Below are 23282 nucleotides of genomic sequence, written 5' to 3'. Positions count from 1 at the left end.
GTCAGCTAATTAAAGAAGAGGTGCAAACATTATAAAGTCTGTAGGCCCAAAGGCTCAATTCTCTCAGTATACCTAAACTGCACATGCATTTGGCACTTGGATTATTTTGGGGTGTGGCTGCACCAGTACAATTTCTGCTTCCTATATCAGGCATATGTGGCAGCTGAGCTTGCATTCTTACAACCTCCCAAGCTGGTTGTATCAGTTAAAACTTACACACAACAAAATTATGGCTGGTCTCCGTGATATGGGCCGCGCCCAAAAGCTATCTGAAACAGCCTCCACAATAGATGCTTCTGGCAGCATAGAAATATTCCTTGTGATGGCAGCCACACTTAAAGAAGCATCCATGTATGTCGTGCATGTACAGATTGGCCCCTTAGGGCAGGGTTGGGAAGGGAGGGGCAGGTTTTTATCCTTACTGAGAAAAAGACATCATTAAAATGTCAGTAATGGCAAAGAAAATTCACATGCCAAGTCTGTGTTACTGGAAACTCAGAAAACACTGTATTTGGCTCAAGATAAATCATAGCCTTGTTTACAAAGAGAAATAAATTATCTAATATTGTGAACTTCATTTAGACTAATAAGGACCAAAAAGAGCGTTAGGTAATGCAACTAATGAAACTTATAAGAATTGCTAGGTCCAAAATATAAGCCTCTATTTTAAAAGGTGACCAGACACTGAAAAAGAACACCTATTTCATCAAAATGAACTCAGTATTTAAATTCAGAAGTATAAGGTTGAAAATATTTAGCTAGATACATCTAGTTTTGTTTTAATTTCAGTGCAGTCATATGTATAGCTCATCAGAAATATGTCCTGATTCAGTGGGGCTTACTTTCATTGTACACAATGGCAATCCTACTCATTTTCCTGAGCACAAGCCCCACTGTATTCAACAGGACTTACTTCTGACTAGAAATGTAAACTATTGAGGCATTCATTACATTACAAGCAGATGCAGAATTTTTATAGCTCTTGAAAGACAATAATCAAGGCAGTGTATCACAGTTTGCACCTGTAGCTTCAAATTAACAGACGTTACCTTTAGATTGCACAACTAAAGTCATATAGTGAGATGAGTAATAGCGCTGCCAGAATTCCCTCAGCCTGGTATAAGTATCAATGTCATTTTGCTTCGGCTCATGTTTCAGCGTGTCTGCATTACCTGTAAATAATGTTGAAAACCAAGGTTGCTTATTATTTAAAATTCTTATTTTGATCCAAAGGCTTAACAGGGTTCTGCTCTGCTAGTAACAAAAGTAGTTACAAAAGTAACTACTAGGAATTCAAAGGCGAAAAATGTTTTTCCCACTGTCCCCAAATTAGTTATAATTAAAACTAATGGTTCTCATAGCAAAAGTCATTAAAAACATACTGTGCATTAACAGATTAATATATATCTTGCCAATCCACGTTTTTCCTCCTTTGCCCCACTTGCTGAAAAATAAATTTTAAGCTGCAACAAAGTGGTATCCCCCTCATCTCGCTATCCTTCCTCCTGCCTGCGTGCCCACTATGTGCCTTCCTTCCTCCCTGCCCACAGCTTGGAACAAGCTGTGCAGAACATCAACACATAAGCACTTATGGCAGGACTCAAAGAGAAGTGGTATGAGAGAGGACAGGAAATGTCTGCAACACCCACATATGAGGTTCAGGATAATCTGTGTGTGAACAGCTTGTGGGAAACAAGTTATGTCATCTTCTCAGTGTAGAAGAAGAAGAGTTTGGATTTGATATCCTGCTTTATCACTACCCGAAGGAATCTCAAAGCGGCTAACATTCTCCTTTCCCTTCCTCCCCCACAACAAACACTCTGTGAGGTGAGTTGGGCTGAGAGACTTCAGAGAAGTGTGACTAGCTCAAGGTCACCCAGCAGCTGCATGTGGAGGAGCGGAGACGCGAACCCGGTTCCCCAGATTACGAGTCTATCACTCTTAACCACTACACCACACTGGCTCTCGTGTACTGCACTAACTTGGCCACACGTGTTCTCTATCACCATACAAGATCCAACAGGTTCTCTGTGCCATTGATGACTAGCCTGCAGGCCACACCTGGCCCACCAGCTCACAGGAAGGAGATGAAAGTGCTTTGCCCGATCTTCAGAAAGAAATCTGAGGAGCAGGAAGAGTTTCTATCTCTGCATTGAGATTAGGAAAGAGAGAAAACTCTGGCTGTTTTTTAGAGACCATCCTTGAAGACCAACCAGAGGGAACTTTCATTTAGCCTTTGTGCTAAAGCTAGTAGCAGCCACCATTCCATTACCAAGAGAGATGGGAAGCAGGAAAACTATTAAGTAAATCAAGAGGCCTGCTCCTTTTAGCTCCTCACCTCCCTAAACCATTGCAGACTGAACCCGCAAGGGACGCGGGTGGCGCTGTGGGTTATACCACAGAGCCTAGGGCTTGCCAATCAGAAGGTCAGTGATTCAAATCCATGTGACGGGGTGAGAGCCCATTGCTCAGTCCCTGCTCCTGCCAACCTAGCAGTTTGAAAGCACAAAGTGCAAGTAGATAAACAGGTACCGCTCCAGCGGGAAGGTAAACGGCGTTTCTGTGCGCTGCTCTGGTTCGCCAGAAGTGGCTTAGTCATGCTGGCCACATGACCCGAAAGCTGTACGCCGGCTCCCTCGGCCAATAAAGTGAGATGAGCACCGCAACCCCAGAGTCGTCCGTGACTGGACCTAATGGTCAGGAGTCCCTTTACCCGTGTTCCTTTTTACTGCTCTGGGAGCCTTTTCAGCTGGACAACAGGATAAAACACTTTAAAATAATAATAAATAATACTTACCCCAAAAGAACTTCTTCATGGGATGGCCAGACTTGGCCAGACTTCCAAACAACATCTCTCTTCGGTTTGCATCAGAGGGCCTTGCAAGCTGATATTCTGTTGTTTGTTTAATAGAAAGGTTTTCAGATTCAAACTAATATAGACCTCCAAACCAGCTTTGACAATAGGAATATAACAAAGCCATGCACATTAAAACGTTCATTTGCTCAAAACAGCACGAACAGATCAGAAGGACTATTGCCAAAACTACTTAACTTAGCTTACTGCTTTTATGCATGGCTTGTGTGTTTATTTTTACATCAAAAAGAACAACACTCAAAACTAGTAAAGGGCCCTGCTATAAAAAAAACCCTGCAGATGCACTGGCTGAAGAGGGTTCGCTTTGACAATGTCAGCCATGTGGTTGATGGAAATGTACACAGAGCCAACTCAAAATCAATCCCAGCAACATGCTGCTCTGCAGGGTGCTTTTTTATCATCTACAGCACCCTTCTGAATGCATAAGACCCATTCAAGAGAATGAGTGGTAAACATAAGTCAGCTCCTGTATGGAAAATGCCCTTACTGGATCAATATGCAGGTTTTACAATACCTGCTTCTAGTCAACTTAAGTGATGAGATGAGGAATTTTTCCTTTATACATTTTAAGTTGGATACATGTAATAAGAAAGCCTCAGGGATGCCAGGGAAAGCCTCTGTTGGCACATGTGTGCCCGCAAGTAACATGTTGGTGACCCTTGGGTCCTAAAAGCATGTATAAATGCCCTGCTTCATAAAAGATGCTTTCAATACTTTTATGCCAAACAAAATTTGTTGTTTTTTTTCAAAAAACTAAATATAAAGTGGCAAAAGAAATCAGGATTCTTACCACTATCCACAGCCTCAACTTCCCGATCAATTGCATCACGGATCATTAAAGGGTGAATGAAAAACTGTGCCCACCTGAAACAGAAAAATATTGGACATGTTTTTCCAGGCAGTCTGACAGGCTTGCACAAAAATTAGTTTTCAAGTGTACAAGTGTTGCAATTTAAAATATTTACCAAGTTCAAGTTTTAGTAATAACATAAAAAAAAAGTTCTTCTAGTGTCTGTGGTTAAACTTTCTTTCTTAAAGCAAAGGCTTAAAATATTTGTTACAAATATTTGTGTCTTGGTTATCTGCTCTAATAAAAATCTAGATTGGTATGAATTCGTTTTTGAATTTTATGACCCAATGTTGGCAGTGAATGATATTTCTTGCCAAAAATGAATTCTTAAGGCAAATGATCCACAAAAGTCTCAGTACTCAATGTAAATGTACCCCATAGAAGTATTTACTTTTAACATCCTTTAAAAATATATCATTCTTCAATGAAGCATATGTTTTACTAATATTTACCTGAAGTGTTTCAACCTTTGGGAAGTATCTAGGTCAGAGTCAGAGCATACTTACTGAAACCAATAGACTTGTTAGTCATTACTGCAATCCAGAAGTAAGTCCTATTGAATTCAATGGGGCTTACTCCCAGGTAGGATTGCAGCCTAATTTATGCAATTATGGGTCTACTCTGAGTATGACTTAGTGGATACCATGCAGCAGCAGCAACAACTCAGATAGGAAGCAGTAAATCCAGCTTTTTATTCAGAATAATCAAAATACCTATCAAGAGCCTCCTTGAAATATTTCCTCTGTACATCGAACTGAAATATTGTTCGTTCACAGTCTGTTGAAGCATTGTCACTTCCTCCATGTTTCTTCAAAAATGCATCAAAACCATTCTCATCTGGGTATTTTTCACTGCCCATAAAAACCACTGGGGGGAAAAATGAAAGTTAAAGAGACAGGTATTAATTCTAATGGCAAAAACTTGAAATTCCCTGAGTTCAAAAAGAAGTTTAGGCGTATTAAAGGGAAACAAATGGAAATAACTAGTTGCATACGTTTGACAAACTTTTTTTTTTTTTAGATCAGCAGGACAACTTCTGGTTTTCTATCGTTATTCTATGGACATATAATATCTAACTTTGCAAATATGCAAGCAGGAAAATAATGCAGCTGACTCCTACATTGCTGATTTTCAGGGGTTTATGTCAAAGAGCTCCACAGATGCAAAACTAGAAAATTTAATTTTTGCTAAAACACAGCAAGGTAACATTTAATAACAAAAAACATACTGTGTTCCAGAAAATGTGCCAACCCAGGCAGATCTTCAGGGTCAGAGAAACTGCCAACAGCTATACAAAGTGCAGCTGCAGACTGGGAAAAGAAAAGCAAGAACAGCATTTTAAGAAAAAAAACATTACTATCTTATAAGATTACCAAATTGCCCACTATAAAACAATTCTGCAAGGGAATCACGAAAAGTGATGTAAACACTGTTCAATTCTATACAAGACAGAAAACAATCTGAATTATAAAACTGCAGAGGATGACATAAGAATCTCTTTAAGGCAGACACAAAAGTAATGCTTTCTTTATCTGAGGGCCAAAAGCCTATCTCTTCTGCAACTCTGAAGTGAATCTGCCAACTTAACATATTATGGCAAGACTTCTTCTGAAAATGATTTTTTTTTTAACTCTCTTGTCAGAGGACTCACTTTGAACTTCTGTTTCATTAATGTGTTTTCCTTTGGAATTTATTTGTTATATTGTTGGGGTTTTAGCTGGAATTTTACACACTCTGTAGATGTATTTTATATGAGTTTCCAGTACAGAAATGAATAAAATATCAAAAGTAGCAATGTAGGTTTTTGTCCTCTGCACCAAACCACTCATGGTCAGTTGTTATTATTATTCAAACCATACCTGTTTTTCTGTGCTATTCCTCTTCCTCGTTTCTTCTTTCTCTCCTAGCTCTTCTAATTCACTGTCAGGGTCATCAAGATCCTCATCATATCCACATTCGTCATCATATCCCTCTTGGTCATCTTCTATTTCTGCTCCAGAATCATCATCTTCATCCGTGCCTTCCTCAGAGTCATCCTCATCCTCTGACACTGCACAAGGGCTACCATCTGGGTTATTCAAGTCCGAAATCAGCAATGCACATAAGCCATTTTGCAGTTTGATGTACCTACAAAGTGACAGGTAATATTATCATCAGGATGATGACCCTTTCCATTAGCTCCTTAACGCCTTAGGAAAATAAAATAAAATGGAACATCCCTGTATTTGACATAACTACTCTGTGCCTCTGCAATCATTACTATTATCATCATTATAATAATTATTATTAATTACCTACCTTTCACCCTAAGGTCTCAGGGCAAGTTACAGCTTTAAAATACAATATTAAAAACAATTTAAAATAACAACGAACTTTGTTCTTGTATAAGGGTTGTATCATGATGACTAACGAGTCTACATTTCAATTGCCTATTGAGTATGACTTGGTTGTATACTAACCATTAATATTTGCTAAGCAGTAATTCTTGCCTTTCTGAACTAATAAAAAATATGCATTTACCTTGGCAATTACATTGCAAGACAAGACACAATGCTGCCAGGACTGTTTTGGTGTTAATGAAGTATTCTACATTAGGGCACCTAACAGAGATATAGATAGCATAACAACAATGGAAAAGGAACAAATTCTGCTTGGGTTTTTTGGGGAGGAATGGTGAAGGCTCAACAGCAGCCTGTTGGTCACATCTGTTTGAATGGATGGCCAACTAGCAGCCTCCAAGACTAAAAATGGTTGGATTCAGAATGTGAGCTGCACCACTGCTTCTTTCATAGGAGATGCTCCTCTCACTTCCTGGGAGAGGTGCCTTAAAAATGATGAGAGCAAAGATGTGCACTCACAATTCAGCACAGGCAAAAGTGGTAAGAGCAAGGAGAGAGTTACACACAATCCTTACCAATCGTTCTGCTTTAAATCAAAAGTGTTACCACTCTAAACCCCAATGCAAGAAAAATAAAGCTTTCATCACAGAAATGCAACTACAGAGCGATGCTCTTCTAATTATCCACACAAAATCGCAGTCAATCACAGCTTTCTATTTAATACTGGAAATTCAGGTTAGACCTTTTCTATCTCTACAGCAGGTTGTTTTCCATAAGACAAAGTAGATGTAGCATTTATGCTCACATTCAAGTTGCAATTTCAATGTACAGATTTACATTTTACAAGTATAATTACATAGGATGCAATTAAACATTGCACTAATATAAGCGTTCTGTCAGTGCAAGCATTTCTGGTTGCCAAACAAAAAACTCCCCTATCCTTCCCTCATGCAGTTCTGGAAGTTCTCCTGACTCTCTAGAGAAGATCTACGGGAGGCACATAGGTAAAGGAGAGACATAAAGCCCTGCTGTGCTTGCAGGCTTCTGCAACCAGCACAAGGGTTAGCTGACCCTCGGTTTTGGCTTCTGAATTTATACCTATTTATTATTAAAGGGACGCGGGTGGTGCTGTGGGTTAAACCACAGAGCCTAGAACTTGCCGATCAGAAGGTTGGCGGTTCAAATCCCCGCGACGGGCTGAGCTCCCGTTGCTCAGTCCCTGCTCCTGCCAACCTAGCAGTTCAAAAGCACGTCAAAGTGCAAGTAGATAAATAGGTACCGCTCCGGCGGGAAGATAAATGGCATTTCCATCCGCTGCTCTGGTTCGCCAGAAGCGGCTTAGTCATGACCTAGAAGCTGTATGCTGGCTCCCTCGGCCAATAAAGTGAGATGAGCACCGCAACCCCAGAGTCTGTCACGACTGGACCTAATGGTCAGGGGTCCCTTTACCTTTATTATTAAAGTACACTAATGTTTATGTTTTTAACAGGCACTTGGTATTTATATGGTTACAAGAGTGCAGTTTTACATTTAATGGTTGGAATAAAATTCCATGTTTGTAATAAATATGCAATTTATTTTTTTTACTTTAACCCCACAAGCAGGACTACAGGGCAACAACCCTCTCCTGCTGTTGTTCCCCAGTAACTCATATTCACAGGCACTCTATTTCTGGAGATAGTGTTTTACCATCACGACTAGTAAGACTATCCCCTCCATTAATTTGTCTAATCTGCTTTTAAACCTATTCAAGTTGGTGGTCATCACCATATCATGTGGTAGTGATTTTTCTTCTTTTTGCCAAATTATTCCTTTCTTTGAGGAATTATAAAGTAACAAGTAACCTCACTCAACATGATCAAGTTACTGATAACCAAGATCATAACCTCTTATTATATGACATAGATAACAGTGCTGACGGGGGGGAGGCAGGAAGAGAATCCAGTTCAGCCAAATCAACATTGTCCAGGTTTTGGTTACAAAAGAAAATAAGGAAATTGTAAGCAATACCAGACCAAATGCTAGTTAGTAAAAGGAAAACAAGGAATCAGTTAGGAAAGTAAGTCATGATGTAATGCTTGCTTTCTTATTTGTCCCCTTGAAACCAGTCCTGAAATTCTCAAATCAAAGGTGCAATATCAAGTCGATACATAACTGGGGCAATGGTGGTAAACTACTGCTATTCCCCACCTTTAAAGAAAAAGCCTGAAAATGAGCACACACATTTAATGCCTGAGTAGGGAACTCCAGTGAATTTAATGCCAGAGTAGGGAACTGACCCTGTCTTGTTTCGACTACGGCAGACCAACATGGCTACCTACCTGTAACTGGTCCAATCTAATTATCTCATCCAACACTGGCTCTCTACAAAATGCATCTGGTGGAATTGAGCTGACAAAGGTGGCAAGCTATTTTCCGAATACAGAGTACATAGGAACCCTGTGGGATCAGAGTAAAGTCCGCCTAATCCAGAACGGTGGCTAACCACATGCCTTTGGGAATGTCACTCCATTTGGCACTCAGCGATAAACTGCTTCTGAACTATAGCTGTCAACTTTTCCCCTTTTTTAAGAGAAATTCCCTTATTCTGAATAGGATTCCTCACAAGAACAGGGAAAAGTTGACAGCTATGTTCTGAACATGGAAGTTGCATGTTGCCATCCTGGCTAAGAGCCACCCAATAGAGTCATGCGGAATATGTCTCCGCCAACTTCGCCTTTTAAATGCATCTAAGCTAGCGGCCAGTAGCATCTTCTATAGCACATAATGCATGACTTTTAAAAGAAACATGAATATATTTTCCCTGCCCATAGCTGTCAACCTTCCCTTTTTTTGCGGGAAATTTCCTTATTCCAGCGCCGTTTCCCGCTGCTTCCCCGGATTGTTAGATATCCCGTAGACTGTCCCCGGGACAGGTGAGGCTACTGACCCCTTATTTTCAAGGCTACTGATCCCTTCTTTTCAAATCTGAAAGTTGACAGCTATGCCCCTGCCTCTGATAACCGGGCCTACCACGCCGGAAAGCGACATCCTTTCTCCCCGGGATTGCTCTACCCAACCTCCCCAACCACCAACCCTCTGGCGGCCGATCAGGATAAAAGGAGGGGGAACTACGGTGCTGACCGGCACGAGAAATTTCTCATGTAGTTCATTTAAGCTACGCTTGACGCACCTGAGAGGCTCTTCCCCATCCTTACGCCTCCGCCCTCCCCTTTCCTCCTCCCCGCGCCCACCTGTACTGCTTGGGATCGCTGGGGGACTTGACGATCTCGGGATCCCCCAGGTTGGGGCTGGGCTCGCCAGCGGCGGCGGCGGCGGCCTTGTCTCCTTCGCCTCCCGCTTCCGCCTCAGGCTCCTCTTGGGCTGTGCCGGCCTTGGCCCCGCGACTGCTCTCCAAGTCCTCAGGCTGCTCGGGGCCGCCACCCAGCGAGGCCTTGGCCCGGCCAGGCATGGCTGAGGGAGAGCGAGGCCCGCTGAGGATCCCTCGCGGCTTGGCTTGAGGGTTGCCGGCGCGGCTGCGGAGGGCTGGTCCTGCTCGAAGGTGGCTCGCCACCGAGGTCCCGCGCGGCCAGGCGGCTCCCGCCCTCAGCATCCACGGCGGGCCCAGCTCCGGCCCAGCAGCTCCAGCCCTCAGCCGCAGGCCGGTGCTCAGGACCGGAAGCCACCGAAGTCGCCCAATCAGGGCCCGGCTCGGCATCCACGCGCCGGACGCCCGCAAATCCAAGCTTCTACCGGCATCACTTGACTCTAACAGGCTGCCGGGAGCCTGAGGAGGTGGGAATGGGGCAAACCATTAGCGTTAGGAATGGAGGGGAGACGGAGAGTCGGGGAAGGGGAATAAGGTATTGTAGGATGGAGTAGTAGGCCTATCTCACCCCTGCTTCCTTCAAAACTGAATTTTGAGGTTTGCCTTATAAACGTCTTTCTAAAGACGAGTAGTTTTGGATTGGTTCAACAAGCTCTCACTCGTAGAAAAGGAGCCAATAATCTGTGACAGCGAATGAGGGAGCGCTATTACGCTTTAGAACGTCTGGGAAGCATTCTGCGCTCCCTTGAACTGGGGATATGTAAGGCTGCTTGGAGCTAAATGACAGTGTAGTGAACTTGGTTGCTGGAAGAGTGTGTGTGTGTGTGTGTGCGCGCGCGCGCACACACACACACACACACACACGTATATATCTGTTTGGCTTGGAAGTAAAAATGATTGTGTCTGCTGTTTCTCTTTTTGTGTTTTGTAACTTTGTTCCTTTTAGGTTCTAAAGGTTTTTGGCATGCAAACTATGGAAGACTGTGGCGTTGTAGTTTGCATTTTCGAGTTGCCCTGCTGCTCTGGTTAATGGATCTTGGTGTTCTAGTAAAAAACAAAATAGATACTGTAAACTTGAAGTCTGTCCGAGTGATCCACCTTGCTATCTCCAAGATTAATATTGGTGATACTTGGGAGTCACTACAGCTTGATTTACGTGCCTGCACCACTTCTACAACCTTTAACTTACCTATTAGACAACTTTGTTGGTCTTCCAAAAACACTCGAGGCTGCCCTCCTAATCTACAAATGACTAGCTGTATCTCGGACACTGAAGAGTGGGTAGAATGGAAAACTAGACGATCCCATTTCACAAGAGTTGCAAGTAGCCAGGCTTACATAGGTTGGGGATAGGAACCTGGTTCCCCTGCACCATGCTAGAATTGCTTGCACTGGGTTATCCTCTGTTACACCGGACTTACCAACATTTCATTGGATAGCCAGGACTGAACACCCAACCCTCCTTTCCATTGTGAACAGAGGAGAAATGCACCAATTGCTATGGTACATATGTAATTTGGATATTGTACTTGTGAAAAAGAAACTGCAGTAAACTATTCACCATTTCAGCAGCTAATCCAATCTGGAGCCAGACTGATTTGGGGCCAGGTACAATCTAACCTGGGTCACATGATTTGCAATGATAAAATAGGGGAGAACCATAAATGCCACCTTGAGCTCCTTGGAGGAATGATGCATATAAATGTAATAATAAATTATTTGATTCAGATATTGCATACTTTTCTTTGTATCATTAATTGTCCTTATATTTCACTGCTGTTACACTCAAAGTTCCATCAGCCCCTGTAAACATGGCCAATGTTGGGGATGATGGAAATTGAAGTCCAACAATATCTGGAATATCACAAGTTAGCCACACCACCCCCCAATTAACTGAATCAGTGCTATTTTTCTAGAAAAAATAGGTGCCGGAACTCACCACGGACACTTCCTTTATTCTCTTGGAATGGCAATAGTGTCCACCTGAGAGGTGCTGGAACTGAGTTCTGTTGAGTTCCAGCTGAAAAAAAGCCCTGAGTATAATTAAAAGTGGGCCCAGGTTATATTATCTGGAGAGTAGCTCAGCAGCCTATGTGAATGAAATAGTATTGACCTATGTTACAGAACTGAGGTAACAATTATTGATGCAATGTATGTGAAGTAATTTGAACAATCTAATGTTCAAATGGTAATAATATGTAGCATTATCTTTATAACCTTGCTTAGTCTGTCTATCAACAACAACACTAATAATAAATGTTATTGATAAGCATTATAACTATATGGTTTCACAGTGATACAACTGAAAAACTAGACGAGCTATTTATGTCTATTAGCAATATAAATTAACACTCAAATCAGATCAGGGTGACTAAATAACAGCTTTATTTTGTCATGATTTCATAATTAGGAACATGTACATTCAAACACTACACAGAAAGTGCCTGCTAAACACCAAATCACAAATGTGCAAGAAAATAGAACTTTCTCATTATAATTAATACAAATTCAAACTCTCTACTAAACATATTTTGACTTACTATCACAGTTCATATTCCTACTATGACAAAGTGGAGTTTGTGTGTGAACATTAACAGTGCAATCTTATATGTCCACTCAGAAGTATGTCCCATCAAGTTATGTGGGATTGCAATCTTAAGGTAGCTGCAAGATTGTCAAGGGCAACTTTCAAATGCCTGAACCTGCAATTACAACGAATTGCTTCCTGAGCTTAGCTGACCTCAGTGAAGGTAGAGGATATTGGCAGGAAAAGTTAAGAGTGTGTCAATTTTAGTAGCCTTTGTCATTTTCAGTAGTTTTTATGTGCACATGTAATACATGCCGTTTATGATTATTAAAATATTAAATAGTATAGGAATGGTCCTAAATGATATATTCTGATTAAGAGAAATTTAGTTCACAAAAGCTAATTGCTATACAAAATTTGTTAGTCCTTAAAGTGCCACAGAATTCCTTTTTTCAACCTTTTCCCAGTTACATACGTCTTTTTTTTTCTTGGGAACTAATGTACTTCCACAAGTGCAAAAAAAAATTAAACAATCTGAATATTTATCTGTAGAGCAATTAAGCCATAAACTCGTTGAATGGCCTTGGATGTCTATCACTGTCGTACTTGCAGTCTAATTGAAACCATGTCCAGAATTCCATGCACATACCAAGGCTTTTCAAATGCTGCTTTATAGGAAAAATACCCCTAACGACTTGTTCCCAGTGTTTCTGGCAATATGCCCCTCTAAAGTACCACCCTTTCCTTTTGACACATGCTCATGTGAATGGTGTGGCTGCTGTGGTATGGAGTGACTGAGCTTGGTGGTTTTTGCCTCAATTAAAATGACTGGTTCAAATGAAACATAATAAACAAATTCCTTGTGCTACTGGAAGGAATTTGTTTATTTTGTTTCGACTACGGCAGACCAACACAGCTACCTACCTGTAGTCTAGGACCTTCTGCATGCTCTCCCACTGAGCTACAGCTTTTCCTGTGCAATTTTTCTTAAGCAAAGATACCAGTTACACAAAGAACAATATTGCTTCTCCCTTCTGAAGATCTTTTTGTGAGATAGTTCAAACTGCTGTCCTTTCTTTTTTTAATTAAATTTTTGTGCCATAGTTAACAGTGGTCTCTAGCTATCAGATGCTAATAAAGTGTTTTTGAGTCAGGATTACCTGACTGGTGGCAAAACAAAGGTAACATTGAAAACCACACAGAAATATGTGACAGACTATATAAACTACTTAAACCGTAGCATAACTTTTCACTGGAACACTAGCTGCGCTTGCACTGTTTTTGTATAAAATATATAAAGAGACTTTGCAAAACATCAGACAAACATATCCAGCTCCACCAGCACTGAAACATCTCTTTTAAAAGATGTACTGTACCTGCCCCCTATCCTGCAACAACAACTTTCTTAGAGATTTTGAGGCATTAACAGGAGCACTTCTGCTGCAATGGAGGGGGGCTGTATGTGAGACGCACGTTCTTCCCGGCAGTAGTTGTCCTAGAAGCTTCCGAATCCATGCTCTCCGACATCTTTTCACAGATGATGTCCACCAGGCGCTCAAAGACCTGCCTCACGTTGACATTCTCCTTGGCGCTAGCTTCAAAATAATCGAACCCTGTTTTTTGTTTTTTAAAAAAGTACACAAATCAATATCTGGTTATCCCAAAACTGCTTCTCATGTTAAACTGGCTTTAAATTATCTGTTGGTCATATTAAACAGTTCATTTTGGTTTGTTTGTTTTTAAAAAACCAGGTGTCTTAAGTTCAGAATAGATAAGGAGGTTTTATGAAAAGTGATGCTGTATAAAGCTCTAGTTTATGGTCTATAAAATAAATAAAATCAGTTAAAGTTCAAAAAGATGTTGCACCATATCAGTGTAGTCAGTGCTATTTTTCTAGAAAAAGAATTGCCGGAACTCTCCATGAACACCACCCTCATTCTCTTAGAATGGCAATGGCACCCACCTGAGAGGTACCGGAACTGAGTTCCGGTTGGAAAAAAAGCCCTAAGTGTAGCATAGCTGCAAAGGGGATTTATTATTATTATTATTATTATTATTATTATTATTATTATTATTATTATAAAGCATTGGGTATGTAAATGGTTCTCAAAGCTACAAACATGAGTCTGACCAAACTGCGGGAGGCAGTGGAAGACAGGAGTGCCTGGCGTGCTCTGGTCCATGAGGTCACAAAGAGTTGGACACGACTAAACGACTAAACAACAACAACAACAAATGTAAATGGTCCTCAGGTTAGGTGGACTGATTTAGTTGATGTATGTTGTATAGTCTTTTGGGGTGAGTTTGTTTTTATTCTTTTCTATTGTATTGCATTTTTTCCTTGCCCCATTTTATAAAAAAACGTATTTTATAATTTTAACACATCAAATATTAAATACATAGCTCTATTCACATATTAAAATAAACAAATCTTAAATCAGGCATTGAAGCCCACGAAGAAAAAACCTACAACTACTACTAACAATATTTAAAGCTTACAAAACACTTTTAAAATATTTTAAAATAAAATGTCTTATAATGTCTGGATGCAGGTAGCAGCAGAGCAGTAGATAACATCAGCTTGGTAATCATAAAGTCATAGACAGGAACCAGCTAAAATTAGGAATAAAGTTTTATTGTGGTCCTTTGTTTTTAACTGTGTTGTCAGAGGTGAAGATTTGGGAGCTGAGAACTGGGTTCAACATGAGAGGTTTGAATAAAATTAGGAATTAAGGAATTTCCATAAATACACTGATAACTCTTCTTACAAAAAAGCAAATGTTTACACTCCAGACCTGTTTGAAATGCTCTTACACTGGTGTGTGATATACTTCTTGTTGTTCTAAAAAATCTGAGAAGGTATATAAGGAAGAGTCAGAACAAAATACACTGCTGAGAAATTATGAGCAGTGTTAACTGTCATAGTAATTTGAATGCTGAATGTCATGCTGATTCGTATGTCAACTACTAAGAATGGAAAATGGAATGACTTAACTGAAATCTTTTCATAAGGTTATTAACAGGGCTGCTTCATCAGACCAGTTGTTTGAAATGAACAATCAGTGTTAACACACCAACCAATGAAAAGCTAAATGAGGAAAATTATATTTTATGGTTGCCTGGGTATCTCTAATCCTCACTGCTGTGAAGCTCAGAACAGCTCCCAGTGCTCCCAACTATTTGACGAACAAAGCTGTGCATCTGCTGCAAATAGTAGCAGCAGAAAGATAAATGATGCTTCCAGACAGGTTTTTAATATTAGCATTGGTACTGGTCATTCATACAAGTTTTTCACAGTGCCTACACAAAATGCCAGCCTTGCCCACCTCAACTGAATCCAGATTCATCATTTTCACTGAAAATACAATACATTAAAAAGCCTCTTGCCCATGACCTGTTTGTGGTATATAAATGAAAGCTTTGCAACATTATACCTCAGTCTGAAAGCACCCAGTAATTAGAGTGTCAGGCTAAGACTGTGGAGGCTCTCTCACTGAGCCATAAGGCTCTCTGGCTGACCCTTGTTAAGCCGCTCTCTTGACAACACTGAGAGTATAAATGATAGGGCACGAGGTCACACATCACTCATAACACCCACAAACATTCATATCCCACAGTTTATTTCATTCTCTCTTTCACACACACAGTCTCTCATGATGCCATCACTCCCAAAGACGTATCTCAAAACATCCATTAAGTCTCCATCACTCAGCCATGACACTTGAAAGCCAGCAAAACACAGTATGTTTTTTTAAAAAACTCATTCTGCACTCTTCACTCCCTAGGAATACTGGAATTACCAATATCCAGCCAGTCAATATACAAAACCAGATCCAAACCTGACAAAACTCACTTCTCCTGCACACTCACACATATACAGACAGCAAGTCACACAGGAATCGGAGCAAACATCCAACTAACAGAACTCGACAGTAGTGACATACCGGTATGTGCCCAAAGGAAAAAAGATAGGAAGCAAAAAGTTCAGCCGTGACCAAATGGGATGTTCAGCTTACAGTTCAACTCAGTTCACTTGGGTAGCAGGCAGGGTTGGACCAAGACATTTTACTGGGTGAGGCAAAAGGCAAGATGGTGCCCTCCCCATTACACATAAGAGAAGCCTTTTAGACCTGCAGTTGGATTGTACATTGACAACATCTTTCACTGCAACTGAGACAGTAGGCTAAACAGAGAGGAATAGTCAATGGGCTTATTAACAGTCTATGTCCCTTTAAATGTGTTTGTGGGAGGGGGGGTTATTGGTTTATTTTGTTCTTCTTGCTTTTATTCTCTATTTTGTGTTTTTATTCTGTATTTTTACGCTGTTAACCACCCTGGGATCTTGAGGTGAACGGTGTTACACTCATTTAATAAAAAAATAAAATTACATAATAAATAAATATTGAAACCCAATTATTTGAGAAAGTAGATGAGGGTGCAATTAGGATGCAACTAAGGGATACAGAACCCAGCCCTCAAGATGATACTGGACTACAACTTCCATCATCCTTGACCATTGGTCATGCTGGCTGGGACTGATGGGAGTTGGAATCCAACAACATCTGGAGGGCCATTGGTTCCCCATCCCTGCTTATAACTGGAGGGAGAAGGGATCAAAAAAAGAGAAACGTTAACATGTACCCAACTGATCAGCCAGATGTTTTCCCTTTTCAAAAGGAACGATTCTCTCATCCTCCATGTCACATTTGTTTCCAACCAGAATGACTTGGGCATTATCCCAGGAGTAGGTCTTTATTTGAGTAGCCCTGTGGGAGAAAAAAGGATTTGCAGTGAGAGTAGTAGCCAATAATGTGTCACAGTGTGAAAACCTCCATCCCAAATGACAAAACACAAAGACAATATTGACAGTTAGATAGATAGATAGATAGATAATACTTTATTCGGCTATAAGCCCACAGTTAACATATTGTTGATTTTGCAAAAGCAATGCAATCGTCCCAGTTTAGGAATTTCAATGAAATTTTTTAGCCCAAACCTTTGTGCATTTCAGTGGTGTGCAGTCAGTGGACCAGGGGGACTATGCTGGTCCTTTCAATATCTCGCTAAATTAAAGTATTAAAGCCTGGTGCCTCCTTCCCAAAGCCTGGGAAACTTCTGCTGGGGTTAGGGCCAGAGGCTCGTGTGTGCGACACCCCCCCCCCCATGGCCCTCGCAAACTGGTGCCTCTGATCCTAACTGTTCCCCTATGAAAAATTTCACAGCACACCACTGGTGTGTTTGCTGATCCCTGTTTTGAGGAATATAATATGGAAAAGTGTGCTTTGAAAAAAGATATACTCAGCCTTCAGCTGAGCTGCTGGCTTCTGACAGTTCCAGTTCTGCACCTGAAGGCTACAGTTTAGTTAGGAAAGCTTATAATTATTAATAAAAGTAGCCTGTATATTGAACTCAGATGTTCAGCTTTTCTTGTAAAATTTTTCAAAGTAGGGTGCTGTCCATCTTCAGCTGAAACTAGATCAGAGCTCCCAGATGTGCCTAATATTCCATACGCACACAAATGCATTATAGCTTGCCAGTGACTACTTATTGATCCCGTTCATTTTAACTTCTGTTTCTGGGAATTCAGAGTCAGTCACAGTAGCATCAGTGCTTTCTAGATCAGTTTCAAGGATTTGTCCTAGGTTGTATGAAAATATCTTGAAGCTGCACCTTTTTAAAACAATCATAAGCTTTCATTAGGTTGCAATCCTAACCCCACTTACCTGGGAAGAAGCCCTATTGAATTCAATAGGATGGTTATAATTGCTCTGGCAATTTAGTTTAGTATATTAACCAACTCAATTTTTAGTTGTAGTTCCAAATTAATGGCTCACTTGTTTATTTTTGAAGCTGTTAATTTCCGCTAGAACAAAGAAGTGAGCTGAAAATGTTAAAGGTGACCTTTCCATCTAGCAATCCACTGACATTTTGGTATCTTGTGGATATCTTTAATTAACTAACTAATTTGAAGATTAATCAGTTTAAAATGTTAATAATTTAACAACATTTCTACATAATTTTAGGGTGGTTACATATGCATCTCCAAAAAAATAGAGGAATCTTATCACCAAAAGAGACTGCAAAAGACAAATATTTGAATAAAATTTGTCTGTGCTAATTTATATGTATCAGTTCAAATTTAGAAAGAATTTGCTATAATTTAAATAGAAATGCAGCACCTCTCAGCACAGTTTTGGCTTTGGAATGCATCTGTGGGCAAAGAAACAAGCCAAAGCATCCCAAATCCAGCAGGGGGAGCTAGGAGATATAAAATTGATGAATCATCTTCATCCCAAATTCATTACTATCAATTAACCATATATATAATTCTAATATATTGCATTACAGTGGAATATTCTATCACAGTTTGGAGGAATCTTGAGTTGTTGTAGTCATACCTAAACATATGGTAAAAAATGTTCCTTTCATCTTAAGAACATAAAAACGTCAGAAGAGCTCATGTGGTCCAGGAATCCTGTACTCACAGTGTTCAAATGGATGGTTATGAGAAGCCCACAAGCAGGCAATGAGGGCAATATCCTATCTTCAGTGCTCTCCCACTTGTGATATCCAGCAATGAGGATACAGAGGTATATCATTTCTGACAGCGGAGGCAGAACATAGCCACCGTGGTTAAAGGGACCTTTGACCATTAGGTCCAGTCGTGACCGACTCTGGGGTTGCAGCACTCATCTCACTTTATTGGCCGAGGGAGCCGGCGTACAGCTTCTAGGTCATGTGGCCAGCAGGACTAAGCCGCTTCTGGCGAACCAAAGCAGCGCACGGAAACGCCGTTTACCTTCTCGCCGGAGCGGTACCTATTTATCTACTTGCACTTTGACGTGCTTTCAAACTGCTAGGTTGGCAGGAGCAGGGACCGAGCAATGGGAGCTCACCCCATCACGGGGATTCGAACTGCTGACCTTCTGATCAGCAAGTTCTAGGCTCTGTGGTTTAACCCACAGCGCCACCTGCGTCCCACCGTGGTTAGTAGCCATCAATAGCCTTGTTTCTTCTACATCAAGCATAGGCAAACTCGGCCCTCCAGATGTTTTGGGACTACAACTCCCATCATCCCTGACCACAATAGAAAGTGTCCTTTCATACTGCATCATGGTGTGGTATGCTGGTTTGACATCAATTGATAGGAAGTGCCTACAGAGGGTGGTGAATACAGCACAAGATATTATGGGCTGTCCCGTGAATCCGCTGGATGAAATAGTGGAAGAACATTGCCTCAGGAGAGTGAGGAAAATTCTTAGGGATGATTCACACCCTGGCCGGCACTTTCTTGATCTCCTGCCCTCAGGCAGAAGATATAGAAGCATGATTAGTCGCACCAACAGGGTAAAGAACAGCTTCTATCCGTGGGCTGTTAGGCTGCTGAATGAAAAGATAACAACAGGGCAACTGACTTTCGGGTTTGGTGTGTGTGTGTCAGTAAACGAGGGGAATTAAGACTAAGAGAGCTGAGTGGGGGGTGCTCGTGCAATCTCACTGTATACAAGTTGTACAAGTGACAATAAAGTATTTCAATTCAATGGGAGTTGTAGTCCCAAAACATCTGGAGGGCTGAGTTTGCCTATGCCTGTTCTGCATGAAACAGCATTATCCTCTTTTAAAGCCATCCAAGTTTGTGGTCATCACTACATCTTGCGGGAGCGAATGTCAAAGTTTAATTATGAACTTTTGTCTGTCCTGAATCTTTAGTTTGGGTAAATGCTGCTTACTGCTATAAGCAGTGGTCTCCGAACACACAATGCACACATTTCCTCAATAGTACCATATTTAATGTTATTCTTGGATACATCCCTCTCAGTGATATGGAGCTCAATCCACTCAGCATATCCCCTGTAGGGATATGTTGGCAGTGCCAATTTTGCTGTCCCCCCCCCCATAAAAATAGCATTATTATTTATTTATTTGCAATTTTGCTTAAAAAAAGCTCAACAAATTTTCTCTGTTTGAAATATGGCAACCCTATCCCCCTGTATCTCCCTGTTCCCATTTATTTCAACAAAGCTTGCACCAGTAAGACTGCTGATGGATTATGCCTGTGGAGCCTGATTTCTGATTCAGAAGCAACCTCCACCTTCCGATTAATTCCTGACAATGTTTAATTACTTCTGGACAGCCCACGTCATGCCTCTCATACCAAAAGCAATGTCAGTCAGTCAGTCCATGAATATTCACAAGGCAGGATGCTCTGTGATGGATGGCAAAGCTTACCTTAAATAAACTCCGCCGCGGAACGGAATTTGTGGCAGCTAATCTAAAAAGAGCCAGCTGCGATAGTTTTCAAACCAGAATGCTAAGATCATCTTTGCACTTTCAGCAATCTGCAAAGTGTCGTTAACATCAAATATTTGTGGTGTGTTCCCCTCCCCCTGCTGTAATCCTATAGAAGAAATGAGGGGGTTAGGATCCTGCAGATTCAAGACCACCACTGGCTTGCCTCCAGAATGCTCTTTGGGTTCTATCATAGCCAGGAACACCAATGCCCACACTCTCTTCGGGTTCTATAATGGGCAGGTACATCTATGCCCACAAACTTTCTGATGCCATGCTGACAGGGGGGGTAGGCTCTGGGGCAAAATGCCAGACCTGTCTCTCCATGTGAAGTGGCACCTCCACTTGTGGCTCACCGGCCACTATCTGAGGTTCCTTAGGATTGCTTCCTTACCATGTCTGCTCTTTAAGAACTGAATGAATGAATGGCTACGTTCCAGTTGAATGGCTGCTGTGGGAACGACCTAAAAATGGCATCCAAACTGATAGAACCTGACAAGTTTTGAATTCCTCACACACGTGTATGTCTTTTGATTTGAAAATTGCAATTAATCCTCCCCTTCTGTATACCTTGGGTAGGCTCATTCAGTATGGAACTGAATGAATGACTGTTGCCCAGTCCAAAGAAATCACATTATGATTAAGCTCTCTTTCCTGCTTCACCAGTGCAAAACTGATGGGAAAGAGCAAGTAAAAACAGTGATAACCTGGGAGAACAACACTGCAGGCACCTAAACAGTATAAGCAGCCTTCATTGCTGTCTATGGGAAGAACTGTAAAGCTCTGATACTCAAAGGTTGGGCTGCAAGCCTATGTAGCTCTGCCGAGCTGGCCTAGCTCTTTAACATAAACCAAATCCAGTGGTTTCCGTGTTTAGCTCAGTTTAATCAAACTTGATTAATTGTAACTTTTACTAATACCAAGATTTATGGGTGACTTGCACCCAGACTCTGACCCCCAAACCTTATAACATTATGCATTGACTCCCCATTTCTTTCAAGTGCCTTTTCAGTCTCTTTTCTCAGCTTAGAACCTTCCCTTCCCTTACCATCAGCTGCTGTTTTATTTCTCTGAGGAAGGCAGAGCCTCCTCCCCAGGACTTCCTGTCTGTCCCATTCATTTTCTGGGCAGTCTGCTGGGTTTTGAGAACGCTGGAGCAGTTACTGCACCCACCATTCTGCACACACAAACACAGGTGTTGTGCCTGCCATTCTTCCTATGCACGCACCGTTCTTCACACATAGCTATGCCTGCCTCCTCCCACTCAGCTGTCCTACAGCTAGGGGGCAGCAGCGAGCGGACCGTTTGGGCAATGTGGAGCCTGCACGCGCCCAAGCCACCGCATCTCTCCCAGGAGAGACGTGTGGCTCGGACGCACTGCAGGCCCCGCAGTGAGTGCCGCCTCAGTGGCGACACCCGGGGTGGTCCGCACCCACCGCATCCCCTTTCTTCCACCCCTGAGTAGACCACAAGCTTAACATGGGTCAATGAGGCCTGGTGTGATTATTGAGTGTGTGTGGGGGGTGACTTCGGGCCTAGGTGGGGTCACCGTCCTTCACTAATGCTATTCTAGGCCGCATCAACAGAAGTAGAGTGTCCTGATCAAGGGAAGTAACAGTCCTGCTCTATTCTGCCTTGATCAGACGGCACCTGGAATACTCTGTCCAGTTCTGGGCACCACAGTTTAAGAAGGATATTGACAAGCTGGGATGTGTGCAGAGGAGGGCAAGCCTTATGAGGAACGGCTGAGGGAGTTGGATATGTTTAGCCTGGTAAAGAGGAGAAGGAGAGAAGTTATGATAGCCATCTTCAGATATCTTAAGGGTTGCCACATGGAGGATGGAGCAAACTTGTTTTATCCTGTTCCGGAGGCTAGCACCTGGACCAATGCATTCAAGAACGGAGATTCCAACTACGGAGGTTTTTAAGCAGAGATTGGATGGTCATCTGTCACTTAGTTGAGATTTCTCCATTGCAGGGGTTGGTCTATATGGCCCTTCCAGCTCTACAATTATATGATCCTATGATCTGCCACTCTGCTGTAGAAGCTCTATTTGCCATTCAAAAAGCTATACTTTATATACCTGTATAGATAATACTGCTTTTGTTTCTCTTTTCTGATTCCAGTCTGGTTTAACACATCAGCTATAGCATGCTTTGTTTTTTACTTCGGCACCATCACACATTCCATCCCAAGGTGTTAACCCATAAAATTGTATGCAAGCCACCTGCCTCCATTAAAAAAAAACCCCTGTCTTCAATACAATAGTCATTTCAAAAGAAATGTTTTGCTTCATAATGGCTTAAAATTTCCATCCCTTATTTTTCTCAAAGTGTGCTCCCCTGATTTCTCAGAAACAAATTAAGTTAAATCATACAAGAGTGCACCAGCTAATTTACAGGCTTTTAATGTTTTAGCTCCGAAACGATAGATTTCTTCAAGGACATATGGCAATCTCTTACAAAGCCATTAAAAAGCTCACATCACAGGAGATAGCAAACTGTGTGAGTTCTCTCAAATAGCTTGCAGAATTTTTTCTTATATACTGTATAGGCAAAATGTGTAGCTGTTTTCCGAAGTTACTTAGAATGCTATGTTTTCAAAGTTGGTTTGATAGGTCCCCTGCTGGCTTTTGGTTAGTGAAGTGTTTTTATATTTTATTTATTTATTTATCCCCACTGCCTTAGGTGTCAGCCAGCCTTCTGTTCCTTCTGGGATTTGCAACCATCTCTTTACAAAATCTTGTACATGTGGAGACAAGAGCGCTGCATTGTCAGCCAAGGAAAGGAAGCTGGCACTTGAGAGAGGAGAAATAAGCTGCGAGCAATAGTTGCCCTTGCCTTAACAATCTCAAGTCACTTCCACAGAATGACAAGATGATGAAACTGAGAAATGAATTTGGCCTTTGCCATTATTCATTCGTATCATGTGCTTTTCCGGCTCTGGAAGAAACCGCGATGTTTGGCACATCTTGAAAACTGACTGCACACATTTTAACTTTATATAGCAAGAGGCGCTACTTGTGAAGTTTGCGTCCTATAAACATTCAGGATGCTTTAGCCTCAGACTCATTTTCGCCTTGCAGGATTTTGCT

General features: G+C 41.5%; 2 protein-coding genes across 4 annotated transcripts in view; both read right to left on the bottom strand.

The window, feature by feature from the left end:
• Positions 1–9986, bottom strand: part of NRDC (nardilysin convertase) — a 29255-nt gene extending 19269 nt beyond the window's left edge. Inside the window, exons 1-7 of the mRNA XM_083619553.1 lie at positions 9298–9986; positions 5585–5852; positions 4954–5035; positions 4439–4592; positions 3666–3739; positions 2798–2893; positions 1050–1172 (exon numbers count right to left, since the gene is read on the bottom strand). Of these exons, the coding sequence (XP_083475679.1) occupies positions 1050–1172; positions 2798–2893; positions 3666–3739; positions 4439–4592; positions 4954–5035; positions 5585–5852; positions 9298–9761 (1261 nt within the window). The 5' untranslated portion in view covers positions 9762–9986. The remainder of the gene's footprint in view (positions 1–1049; positions 1173–2797; positions 2894–3665; positions 3740–4438; positions 4593–4953; positions 5036–5584; positions 5853–9297) is intronic.
• Positions 9987–11736: 1750 nt separating this feature from the next.
• Positions 11737–23282, bottom strand: part of RAB3B (RAB3B, member RAS oncogene family) — a 55142-nt gene continuing 43596 nt past the window's right edge. For all 3 annotated transcript variants that reach the window (XM_083619620.1, XM_083619618.1, XM_083619619.1), the window contains exons 4-5: positions 16540–16664; positions 11737–13511 (exon numbers count right to left, since the gene is read on the bottom strand). In XM_083619620.1, coding sequence (XP_083475746.1) covers positions 13321–13511; positions 16540–16664 — 316 coding nt within the window. In that variant the 3' untranslated portion in view covers positions 11737–13320. The remainder of the gene's footprint in view (positions 13512–16539; positions 16665–23282) is intronic.

Source organism: Podarcis filfolensis (assembly GCF_964270895.1).
Source record: "Podarcis filfolensis genome assembly, chromosome: 6".
NCBI lineage: Eukaryota > Metazoa > Chordata > Lepidosauria > Squamata > Lacertidae > Podarcis > Podarcis filfolensis.
Note: the sequence above shows the minus strand (reverse complement) of the source record. Positions and strands in the feature narration are given on the sequence as shown.